The sequence below is a fragment of the Pongo abelii genome, chromosome 16 (assembly GCF_028885655.2).
Source record: "Pongo abelii isolate AG06213 chromosome 16, NHGRI_mPonAbe1-v2.0_pri, whole genome shotgun sequence".
Classification (NCBI taxonomy): domain Eukaryota; kingdom Metazoa; phylum Chordata; class Mammalia; order Primates; family Hominidae; genus Pongo; species Pongo abelii.
The window spans coordinates 85,732,190-85,744,445 of NC_072001.2; the positions used below are offsets into that span (position 1 = coordinate 85,732,190).

Below are 12,256 nucleotides of genomic sequence, written 5' to 3' on the forward strand. Positions count from 1 at the left end.
GATGGAAGTCAGTGCCCTTGGGCGCTGGTATCTGTCTTCCCGGCCACCGCTAGATCAGGCTTCTCAACCTGTTGGCTGTCAGGGCCGGACTGTACTCCGTAGGTGCCATGACAGTCCCCATGAAATCCACCAGGTGTCACCAGGCAACATACAGGTAACAGGCCTGGAAGATCCCCCACAGCCCAGCTGGACATGCTGAGACACTCTGGGGCTCCTTGTTGAGTGGGAAAAACTGCAGGACCCAGTGAGGTAAACGGGAACATACCAGGCCAAGCAGTATGGCTAAATCCATTTATTCCAAAATCAAAAGCAAAAAAAAAAAAACAAACAAAAAAACAAAACAAACAAAAAAAAGGGGTCCCATCACCAGGGAGCCATGACCCCATCCCCGCCTCCTTCCTTGCTCCTATGCTAGCAACGAATAAGTTTCCCAGCTGCAAATAATTATAAGAACCTCTTCCTCATATGCCAGCTGCAACCTACGCCAGATACAATACAGAACGTTACACAGATACAGTATGTACACGGGGGAAGGGGGACCACCCCCAGCAGCCCGTGCCCTCGCCTGGTCTACAGTTAACTCCACTGTCCCGCCTCAGCTGCCTCTCTGAGTAAGAAGATGGGAGCCCCCCTGAGGGAAAAGTTGCTTTGGTGAGAGTAAGGAGGCCGTCAGACCTCCTCCAAACAAACCAACTCCACCAACCTCTGGCTCTAAAATAACAAACATCATCATCCAGAAATGTAAGGACTCGGCCTTGCTCAAGGTGGTAGAGGGTCTGTTTGTCTCCCTCCATTAGACAGGGGTCTTGTCTTGCTACCCTAATGGTAAAGGGGTGACTGGGAAAGGGTTGTAGGGACATGGTGGGGGTGAAGAATCCAGACCCACTTCTCCAGGCTTATGCTGACAGGGGCCTGCTTTTATTTATTTTTATTTTTATCCCATGATTTTTTTTAAATCCCGTAACTTCTTTTTCAGAACTTTTTAAAAAAACTTTTCATAAAACTTTTTCTTTTTACTTTTTTTCCACAATTTTTTTCCCACAACTTTTCCACAGTATTTTTTATCCCGTAACTTTTTCATCCCACAACTTTTTTTAATTCCTGTAACTATTTTAGTTTGTGTTCTTTTAATAAACACACTTACATAGTTACAATTTTGTAAGAATAAAAACCGATTATCTCATGCCAAGCGTGCCCAGCATTTGCACAGTCTCAATACCTTTAATACTATAGTTTTCAAGACACACAAAATTTTTAGGCAAAACAGCACCTTGAAACAATTTAATAAGGTATTACATTACAGTAGCATCACAGAAGCAGTCAATAATGCCACTTTAGACAAAAATCAGTATTTCCATTATGCATTCTGTGTATAAGAATTCATAAATCAGTAAAAGTCATTCTAGGAAAACTTGGCAAATACAGCTTTGGACTGGAATTGGCATTTCTTTGTCTACTTTTCCTTCCCCTAGATTCTTTGTTTTAAACTACAGTATTTGTAATTTAAAATGTTTTAAATTATTTTAAGACATTAATATAGCAGTTACATTTTTGAATAGTTATTTGAAAGTGACTGTAAGATAAAGTTTTAGAGAATCTATTATGGATAGCATTGATTTACATTTTCACATTTTCTAAAAATCAGCTTTGGTTTTAGAACTGATTGTTTTTCATTTTGGGAAAACCTATCAGGTTTAATCAATTACTTTAAAAATAATTATCACATATTGCAGTCTTTAAATAGGTATTTTGATTCTTTACTTCCTACAGAAATTCAAATTTATTCAGTTGAAGTCACATTTTAAAATTCTATGTTTCTGCTGAACTCTAACCTTCTAATGTTGCCTTCTAAGCAAATTGAAAGCTGCCTTATACGGAATGAGGAAGAGAACAAATACTTGGCTGAATGAGGTACTGCAAAAGACTGCATGCACTTTGAAGAAAGACTTAAGTTATTGTCATAGGATTTCCATTCTCTTTAGCTTTTTCTTAAACATATGACAAAATACCTACACAAAGAGTGGTATTTGAGTTAATATAGTACATTTATTTTTCAGACTTACATTCAGCTTAAATATGCCAGTATGTGATTTAATCCATAGGTGCCTGATGAACACATTATTGTCAGATTGGTTACAGATGCTAAATGCTATGTGAAGGTCATTCCTAGTCATTTATATGTGTCAGGGTAAAAGTGAAGTGATTTGAACTATAAAAATACCTTTGAAATAATTTATCACTGTATTAGATAAACTCAGTTTCAGAATGATAAAGAAAAACTGTTAGACCAAATAATGTGGCTAATTAACAGTGGTACGATTTCTAGCCTGAGGGCTTAAAATGGACTTAAAGTAACTGTCTTTAAACTGAGCTCAAAGAATTCAAAAGTGGCAAGTTCAGAAAACACAAGAACAGGACCTTTAGTCCATTTTAAGCCATAAATATTACACAAAATATGCCTCTAACTGAAACTGAGAGGTATAAAAACATATTTCACTCTTCGGAAAGAACTTTGTGAGGAAATATAACTCTTATTATTTATATATATAAATATAATCAAGTGATTGTATAGACACTTTCCTCATGACACTTTGACATTCACAAACAGTAGATTGCGCTGCAGTTTGTAAACATTTTAAGTTGAATAAACTTCTCCTTGATTTTCAAATGTAGTATAACACTGTCTACTAAAACTCCTTTTTGTTTCAACTAAGTACTCTCACATATATTAGTTTATAATAATGTTTGTTATTATTTTTAAAGTCTTTTCCATTCAAGGAAAAGAAGTAAATTCCTATGTCAGATGCTTGAAGACTAGGTATTAGCCAGAGAGGTCTAGATGGTAAAATCCATCTTCCAGCCTCAAATAAGCTCCATGAACACAGAGGAATGCCGGGTGTGACACAGCTTTCCTTCACTCGAATTCATTCTTGACTAGAGCCTGTATATGCCTGTTCGAGGGACATTTAAACTCTTAAAGGATTTCTTCTGATCTTTACTAAATACATTAAGAAGAATGCCAACCAGTGCCCTTTTGTGTGCTGGGACATGTTGTCATGTGATTAAAACAGGGAACATGAACTCTGACTTTAAAATGTATTGTAGATATAAATGCTCTAGCTAGAAAAGGTTTCCCACATCCACAGTCATGATGGGAGCCTTTCATTCCTCAGAAATAATCCCTTTTTAGGTCGTCAAAGAAGAGTACAACTGCCATAGCTCATGAGGCAATATCTTCATGCACCCAGAGCACATACAAATCCTAAGGGAACTACCATAGTACAGTGCTCATTCTTGGCACCGGAACAAATGAAACATATTCTATCCTGCACACACCTGCCAGAGCAGGCCACTTTCCTCTTCTGGGGGATTTTAAAACTCCCCAAAATGTTATTACTCCCATCCCCAATACACAGAAAAAGGGAGAAAGGCTGTTTCCAGTGCTCCGCCTTTAAGCAACTGTAAATGTCAGTACTCACAGTGGCATATTACAAAGTAATAGACTGCGCACTTGAGGGCACACCACATATTGAGCTAATGAAGAGCTCACTGTGATTAGGATTCGATCAAACATAACAGCAGAACATAAGCAAATTTTATCTCAATTCCATAATGAATATACATGCTGCACTAACATTAAAAAAGCATGGCAGCCTATCCCAAACCAGCAAGAACAGTTGTGTGCATATAGTCGGTCTTTGTGTCTTTGAACTCCCATGATATAAGGGCAAACTCGATATGCATGCTAACGTCCTATAATTATCAAATTAAAAAAATGCTAAAGGATGCCAGAGTGAACATGAGGGAAAGACCCACTCTCCTTTAACTTTTTACAAATAAATTTAAACTATGAATTAGAAACACAAATAAATTTAAACTATAAATTAGAAACACAAATAAACTATAAATTAGAAACACAAATAAATGTAAACTATAAATTAGAAACACAAATAAACATAAGTGGCTCTAACTTTCAAATGAAGTAAATGAATTGTGTGGGAGATTAACCTCTTAACTTTTTTTTTTTTTAATTTCTTGACCAGCTCTTAGATGATGGTGATGTTTAGCTCTTAGATGATGGTGATGTTTATCTCCCTGTTCTCGGCAGCCCGAAAAGAATGTCATGCAGCCTCTCCTGCTCCTCCTGCCGCCTCTCCTGTACCAACAGCTTCTCCACCCAAGCCTGGGTGCTCCTGGGGAGTCCTGCGTTAGAGGAAGCAGCTGCTGGATCTGCTGTGCAGTGGGGTTGTCATGGGGAGAACCCTCCCTGTCCTCTCCTGGTGCAGCCTCCATGCTATCAGTGAGGCTCACCTCACAAAGATCTTCAGAGAGAGGGAGGGGGGTGGGAATCTGAGCACAGTGTGAGCCTCCCCTGCTCCTGCCTGTCCACCCTGGCTGAGGGCTCTACTCACCACCCTGCTTGTCCGCACACCCAAGCTCCTGTGAGATTAGGGCTCTTAGAGCGGTACACAGGTACTGGTCTGACTGCTGCTGCAGACTCGGAGCCTCTTGGCTCTTCAGCTCCACCTGCCGGAAGACCCTGGGCATGAGGGTATGTGGTGGCTGGCTTCCAGATTCCTGGCCCATTAATAGGGTAGCTAGGGCACTGTGGGGCTCTGTGGCCTGCCCAGGTCCCTGGCCCCTCGCTCCAGCCCTAAGAGACTCTGCCTCCCTTGCCTAGAAGCCCATGCCTCCTTCCCCAGCCTCAAATCTCACGTCCTTTTTCCCAGCATTTAAACTGTAGGCCACAGACTGGTGGAAAAGCAGGGGGAGCCAATCACCATCTGCTAAGTGTGCTACATGCCTAATGTTTCCACGTATTATCTCATTTAATCCTCAGCACCTCTGCAAGGAAGAGGCTAACTTCCTTTTGAAGTTAAAGAAACAGAGACTTAGAGATGCAAAGTAGTTGAATTATGACCAGTGGAACCGAGGCCAGAATCCAGTTTCAATCTAAGGAGTCTTTTTTGTTTTTCTGTTTTGTTTTGTTTTGTTTTGAGACAGTGTCACTCTGTCCCAGGCTGGAGTGCAGTGGTGCGATCTCAGCCCACTGCAACGTTCACCTCCCGGGCTCAAGTGATTCTCGTGTCTCAGCCTCCTGAGTAGCTGGGACTACAGGCATGCACCACCAGACCTGGCTTATTTTTTTTTTTTTAATTTTAGTAGAGATGTTGGCCACACTGGTCTCAAACTCCTGACCTCAAGTGATTCTCCTGCTTCAGCCTCCCAAAGTGCTGGGATTACAGGCGTGAGCCACCACACCCGACACAAGGAGCCTCTTATATCACTGTCTCTTCCTCTGTGATTGGGGGGCTCCATGCCTCTAGCTGGGATGATGATGTCCAGACCTGGGAGGAGCCCAGGGCTACCCACCTCTAAAAGTCAGAGGGCAGGAAGCAAGAAACAGTCATGGGACTGCCCTGGAGGGTGCTGTGGTCATCTGCCCCCAGGCTGCAGCTGCCTCTGTCCTGGCACCTCCCCTCCCCAGAGGCTGGTGACTGCCTCCCAGATCTTCTTGGATGGGTCAGAGGTTACCGTCTCTTTCAGCTCACCCGGCTTCTTCAGCTCCTTTACTTGCTGCTCCAACTGCAGTGTGCTCTTGTTCTCGTTGTTCTGGACAGAGAGAAGTAATCAGTGGCCACCCACTAAAACTGGAGACCCCAGAACTTGGTGTCTGCCTCCCATGGAACTGGGAAGGGTGGAGGCAGGTTAGAAAAATCATCCCCTCTCTCCCACAGCCATCAGAGCAGGGCTCTGGCTCACAGGTGCCTTTAGAGGTACCATTTCATGTGAAGGCTACAATGCCCCATTTTACAGGTGGGGAAACAAAAGGCCTTGAGGGCTAGGGAAGAGGGCAGCCTCCCCAGGTGGGGCAACGCACCAACTCCTCAAAACCACTGCATGGCTCGGCCTGCTGCTCGTAGAGGGCTTCCCACCCCAGCTCCAGCATCTTCTCCAGCTCCGGCAGCCTCTCCAGCTCCCGCAGGGTCTCCTGCTGCCACAGCCTCTCATCCTGCTCCCGAAGCCTCTCCCGTTCCAGCAGCTCCACCACCTCGTCCAGCAGCCTCTCCCTCTCCAGTAGCCTCTCCTGCTCCTCCTGCCACCTCTCCTGTTCTAACAGCTTCTCCACCTCTTCCAGCAGCCTCTCCTGCCCTGGCAGCTTCTCCTGTTCACACAGCCTCTCCTCCTGTTCACGTAGCCTCTCCTCCTGTTCACGAAGCCTCTCCTCCTGTTCACGTAGCCTCTTCTCCTGTTCACGTAGCCTCTCCTCCTGTCTCTTGTTCAGGAGACTCAACATCTGATTGTTTTCCACCTCGGCCTGCAGCTGTCTTACCACACTCTCCAGCTCCTTCCTTAGGTGGTTGGTCTCATCTTGTAGCTGTTCCACCTCAGAGGGCCCTGCTGGGGGCTCTGGGGCCAGGGGTTCACCTGAGAAAGGAAGCAGAAAATAAGGGCCTCTGGAATCTCAAAAAAAAAAAAAAATCCTCCCTTTGGTGCACAGCTCCTGCTCTCAGGCTTCCCTAACTTGGCCCCATTGCTAATGATTCCTCACACCCAGATGGTAGCCAATCTTCCAAGTCACTTTCAGATAGAGAGCACTGTGGGTGGCTGACAACGGGCACTCCTCCCTCTTTACTGATGGGGACACTGAGGCTCATGGAGATGACAAGACTTGCCGTCTCCTGGCACACACCTCTTTCCCTCTGCCTCAAAGCCCTTCCATCCACCTACCTCCCTGGGATATTCTAAGTCACCCCCACAGCTCTCTGATGCCAGTCCTGCTCCCAGGTCATGCCAGCCCCATCTTACCCATCTGGTTTTTGAGTTTGAACGAGCTCCTCCCAAGCTTCTGTACCCAATGTATCTCATGCTTCTCCTCCTTCAATGTGTGAACCTGCCCAAAGCACGGTGGGGAAAGGGCCCTGGAGAGAGGGGCTGGTGAACCTCTAGAGACAGAGTTTGAGAAAGTCCCACCCCCCTTCTGCCAGCTTGTGATTTAGAAATGTGCATTCATTCAACAAACATTTACTGAGCATGTACAGGCCAGGTAGAGTTCTTCATAGCAGAGATATAAGACAGCAAAGGACAGACAGGAGCCCTTGGCCCTGAGGTTTCCATTCTAGGGGCCTTTAAATCTCAGACTGTCAGAGCTAGACCTTTGATACTCTCTACCTCCTCCAGAAACATGAGCCTAAGGAGGAGAGATGGCTTGTCCAGACTCAAAAAGCAAATTAGGGACAGAGGCAGGGCAGAAATATGGGCCCCTGACAACCAGTCAGGCTAGTGCTTCCCTGAGAGGTGACAACCCCAGGGCATGTGTGGCAAGGACTAGAGCAGGGGTGTCTGGAGAAGAGAGAGTCAGCAAAGAAAGCAGTGCAGAAGAGCCATGCTGCATGTTCTGTGCTCTGGGGTCCCTCCAGGTGAGACCTGGGTGCCCCAGCTCCCCATTCGCCCTTGGCATCAGGGGCCCCTAGCCCCTTTCTTCAGGGCCCCAAGGGGAAACTGGAGTCCAGGATTGACAGGCTGGAATCAGGGGACCCCACTGGACTCTTACCAGTGAATTGATGTTTTCACTGAGTTGACTGATTATTGCGGAGCTTGAATCCAGGGCCACTGCTAGTTCTTGGTACTGGCTCTGAGGTGCATGCAGAAAGGAGGAGTTGGAGGAAGATTGTGGGGAGGAGTAGAGAGAACAATCATTAGGGCTGGTGGGGGTGTGGGCTGTCTCAGCTGGCAGAAGGGCAACAAGCTCCTGCTGTGGGAGGAGGTTGGAGGGCTGGCCTGCAGGGTCACTGCACCTCAGCCCAGGGCCTCTTACCTCCAGATCCTTCAGGGTAGCAGATGATGCAGGGCCCTCCCCGTAGATACCTGTTGCTCACTGCCAGAGATGAGAGTGCACATGGAGATGTTCTGTCCCCCCTCACTGTCTAAGCCCTCTGACTTCCTTTCTTCCCCATCAACTGGCAAAAGCTTCTTTTCTGCCTATCTTGGACCCTTTGTCCCATAACTCCTTTGTGCCAATTTCTCTCATGGTTCTTATCTCCCCACCATCCCACCTGGGGCCCTTTCAGTGACTCTAAAGGGACAGCCTGATGGCAAGTGGCTCTTCTCATTGGCCTGGGTTCCCCTTGAGACTGGGGATGAGGAAAATCAAAGAATGACCATTTCCTAGGTGTCCTGGGGTTTGCAGCAGGCCATGTACTAAGGATTCACATAAAAGCAACAATAACAAATCTCATTTAAACTTCACAAATGGAAGTCAAAAAATACCACCTCTATTATACAGATGTGAAAGAGAGGCCCAAAGACCTCAAGCAACTTGCCCTAAATCATATTCTAATCCGTCCCTAATCAATCCTTAGCAGACGGAGAGGCAGGATTCAAACCCAGAATTCTTAACCAGTACCCAACAGTCCATCCACAATCTTAACAATTACCCTCTACTGCCCCTTGGGCCCCCTGTCCCCAGGAGCCTGGCCCACCAAGACTCACATCCCCAGGTGAGTGGTAACTACCAGAAGTGGCTGTGTCAGGGCTACTGCCATTGATTTTCTTTCTCCTGTTAGCTCCTGCTGGAATGCCAGGGCTCTTCCTGTGCCAATATTCTTTTAACTGTGGGAAAGAAGAGCAGTAACACTCATGAGAACAATCAGCCCCTATCACCACATCCTCCTTTACAGTTCTGACAAAATACTCTTATACACCATCTGATTTAATGCCACCAACAACTGTACAAGGTGTTGTCACAATCATTTAGTGATTGAGAGGAGTTGATATCATGGATAGAAAAAAAAAGAAAGAACAAAAAAGGCAATACTGGAACTTAAACTCAGTCCTCTGACTCCAAGCTCTGGGGTTTTGCCATGAATCAGCAGCTGCCAGGGACCAGAACCAGGGGCAGAAGAAGAAAAGTAAACATTAAGCAGGCAGAAACTGTAGGCCGTGTGGTTTAGAGTCACACATCCTCACACGTCTGTTAGTGTGAAGAAGTGCACCAGTACCTCTCACACTTTCATATCAATGTATCCTCATGGCAGAAGGCAGCTTTTCTGTTAAATCTGAGAGTTTATCGGAAAGAGGACAACCCAAGCCTCATTTCAGAGAGAAGTCTGGTATACGCTTGGAAACCTACGTGTCTGTCATCTGTAAGTACATTAATGCTTTTTCTCAAGAGAATCAAGGGAAAATGATGGTTCAGAAAGATGTCCCACGTTTATCCTGTGGCATTCAACGTACCCCAGGTTGAGATGATATGAGGAAGATTCAAGCTGTCAAGTTCAGTTTCCCAAGATCTATTCCACAGAAGATGAGCAAATCTCACTTCAGAGACCACTGACTGAAGGGCAGTCTGGTCCCATAACCGTGGAGAACTCAGAAAATATGTTAAAGTCTCTCTGGAAAGAAGAAGCCTGGGAGAAAACCAAACTAAACCCATTCTCCCATTGCCACCCAGAGATACTGTCAACGTTTTGAGCTCACAGGGGAAGTGTAGGCTTTTCCCACTGTCAATTAGACATTGTTAAGGGAGTAAGGCAGCCTGAAACCTCTTGCTCCTAGGTCCCATAGTCCCCACTCCCCTTCCAGCTGGAAATTTGTGCTGCAACCAGAGGAACCAGAAATGGGGTGAGAAAACTTAGGGGACTGGGTTGTAAGATCAAAGGCCGGTCTTGCAGCAGTAATGACAGTTCCTAGTGGGGCTGTGACATCACTACATTCCACTCCTCCCCAGGGTGCGGGACCACATCAGCGCGATGTCCGAGTCACCGCTCCATGATGGGGGAGGGAAACACAGGGTTTTGATCCAGGTCCTCGGAGATGCCAGTCCAAGAAGCCCAGGGAGGTTGAGCTTAGGGCAGCAGGAGGGGAGGGCAGAGTCTGCAGTAGGGAGCCCCAGGAGTCACCAGCCCAAAGTCACCAAGGGATGACTGGCGAGGGCGGGGCCTGGGGCTGGGGGACCCAGGTCCTGGGAGACACAAGCCCAAAGAGCCCAGGGAGGTTGGGCTTGGGGCAGCAGGAGGTGAGGGCTGAGTATGGAGCAGGGAGCCCCAGGAGTCACCCACCCAAAGTCACCCTGGGGTGATTGGCAAGGGCAGGGACTGGGCTGCTTGCTGAAGGGGTGGGGCTGACTGACTAGACTTTGGTCAGGGGAGCCCAGAGGCACTGGTGTTGGGGGCCCCAGTCTGGTATGCCTCAGGAGTGGTATGGACTCTGACACTGGTCTTGTCATCGGAGGGGATCTATGGCTGGGTTGGGGGCCATGACCTGGTGCGTTTTACCTTTTTCTTGGCTGCGGCCAATTTCCCCTGTTGTGTTTTTTCTGACATCGCGGGGTGGGGAGGGAGGCGGGGTTGGGGCCACATCAGCAAAATCCCAGTGAGCACTGCTGAATGCCTCCAGTCACCTACCAGGCAGCGGTGTGACTGAACCACAGGAGGCGTAACCAGGGCCCCACTAGAATGCAGAATAGGGGCGTGGCCTTAATGCTCCAAGCCCATTGGTCAGTGAGAAAGATGAAAGGGAAAGGAGGCGTGGCCAGGCAGCCGCATGTCCAAAGGGACCTGTGGTGTCATAAGGAAAGCTGCCCATACAAGGGCTGTCCCCGCCCACTCAGAGAGAGGGGAGGGGCCACCCACTCTGGGAGAGGGGAGGGGCTGGCTTTTGCTTTAAAAGCTTTAAAACTGTAAAAAATAAACTTTAAAAAATATGTGTGTGTATACTTTATATATATGTGTGTCTGTGTGTGTGTATCTATGTGTTCCTCCAGAGCTGTCTTCATTACCCAGCTTCTATGCAAAGTCTATGATTTTGGCCTATATTTTTCATCTTCAAATGGAGCACAAGAATTACCAGTATTACCTTAACTGAGATATAGATCCTATAAAAATGGAAAATCCATAGCATGCTTGATGATTAATGAAGCTGACTATAGTATCCGACATTCCAATAAGACAAAATAATCACAATGATTTCTCTTTTTTGGAAAAATATTTGTCTTATTCTCCTACATAAGATTTCTTTTAAAAACAAGAAGCATGTCTAATATCTTTAAAAACACAAAGCTTTTGGGCCGGGCACGGTGGCTCATGCCTGTAATGCCATCATTTTGGGAGGCCGAGGTGGGTGGATCACCTGAGGTCAGGAGTTCGAGACCAGCCTGGCCAACATGAAGAAACCCTGTCTCTACTAAAAATACAAAAACTAGCCAGGCGTGGTGGTAGGTGCCTGTAATCCTAGCTATTTGGGAGGCTGAGGCAGGACAATCACTTGAACCCAGAAGACGGAGGTTGCAGTGAGCCAAGCTCACGCCACTGCACTCCAGCCTGGGCGACAGAGCAAGACTCCATCTCAAAAGAAATAAAATAAAATAAAATACAAAATAAGTAAGAACACAAAGCTTTCAATTTAATAAGCACTTAAAGCTCTTTACTGGTTTAAGAGAAATACAAGGCCCATTTTAACAGAATCACCTGGCCTCTCTAAGCCTTGCAAATGAAACTGAATTTCTCACTTGATACCTGGCTATGCCTTGCAATCATGAAAACCAAGAATTGTGTTATGCCACTGTGTGTTGCTTGTTACCTGAAATCCACACTAGGCTGGGATCAAGGGTTGAATTTTTCATGATTTTCTCCATAACCTGTCTGCTTCTTATCCCACACCAAACTAAGCTTTCTTTCTAGAGCTCTGCAATTTACAGTTAGTATATGAGAGTGGTTCTCAAAAATGTAGTCTCTGGACTAGCAGCTCCAGCAGCACCTGGGAACTTCTTATAAATACAAATTCTCAGGCCCCACCCTAGACCTGATGAATCAGAAACTCTGGAGTAGGGCTCAGCAATCTGTGCTGCAGTAATCCCTCCAGGTGTTCAAGAACCTCTGGCATACAGCAGGTAGTAAAATTGTTTCCTTCTGTAGGTCCAAAACCAGGGATACTATATGCTCTGTCTCAATATGAAACAATGACATGCAATTAAAAGACATAAATCTCCTTCCTGCTCCCACCCTCCAGCCAATGTGTCTTATTTTTATGAGTTAAATAAGAAAACAAGTGGCAGAGATTTCATCTAAAACCCATATTTACAGGTATCAGTTCTCATCCAGCCTGATCTCATCCAATATCATTTATATTCTCTTACATGTGAAGTTTTAGAGAAGGATCGTCACAATGTAAGACTCAGGCACACTAGGAGTTCTATAATAAAACACCAAGTAGATCGGAATGTCCAAACTTACTGGAGAAGAAAAGTAGAGTCATT

At 45.9% G+C, this 12,256-nt stretch overlaps 1 protein-coding gene across 8 annotated transcripts; it reads right to left on the reverse strand.

Annotated features, from left to right (window-relative positions):
* Positions 1–1,266: 1,266 nt before the first annotated feature.
* Positions 1,267–10,465, reverse strand: LOC100444420 (golgin subfamily A member 6-like protein 9). 8 transcript variants are annotated; one of them, XM_054531737.1, is made up of 8 exons: positions 10,278–10,465; positions 8,494–8,613; positions 7,556–7,636; positions 6,811–6,895; positions 5,882–6,429; positions 5,553–5,613; positions 4,413–4,527; positions 1,267–4,203 (listed from the first exon to the last, which is right to left on the reverse strand). In XM_054531737.1, the coding sequence occupies exons 1-8, from the start codon at positions 10,359–10,361 to the stop codon at positions 4,122–4,124; spliced, it is 1,176 nt and encodes a 391-aa protein (XP_054387712.1). In that variant the 5' UTR covers positions 10,362–10,465; the 3' UTR covers positions 1,267–4,121. The 8 variants fall into 8 exon arrangements, with proteins under 8 accessions (XP_054387712.1, XP_054387716.1, XP_054387714.1 ...); XM_054531741.1 differs by lacking the exons at positions 6,811–6,895; positions 7,556–7,636 and adding an exon at positions 7,820–7,879 and having other exon boundaries at positions 8,517–8,613; XM_054531739.2 differs by lacking the exons at positions 6,811–6,895; positions 7,556–7,636 and adding an exon at positions 7,820–7,879 and having other exon boundaries at positions 8,484–8,613; positions 10,278–10,440.
* Between the last annotated feature and the right edge of the window lie 1,791 nt (positions 10,466–12,256).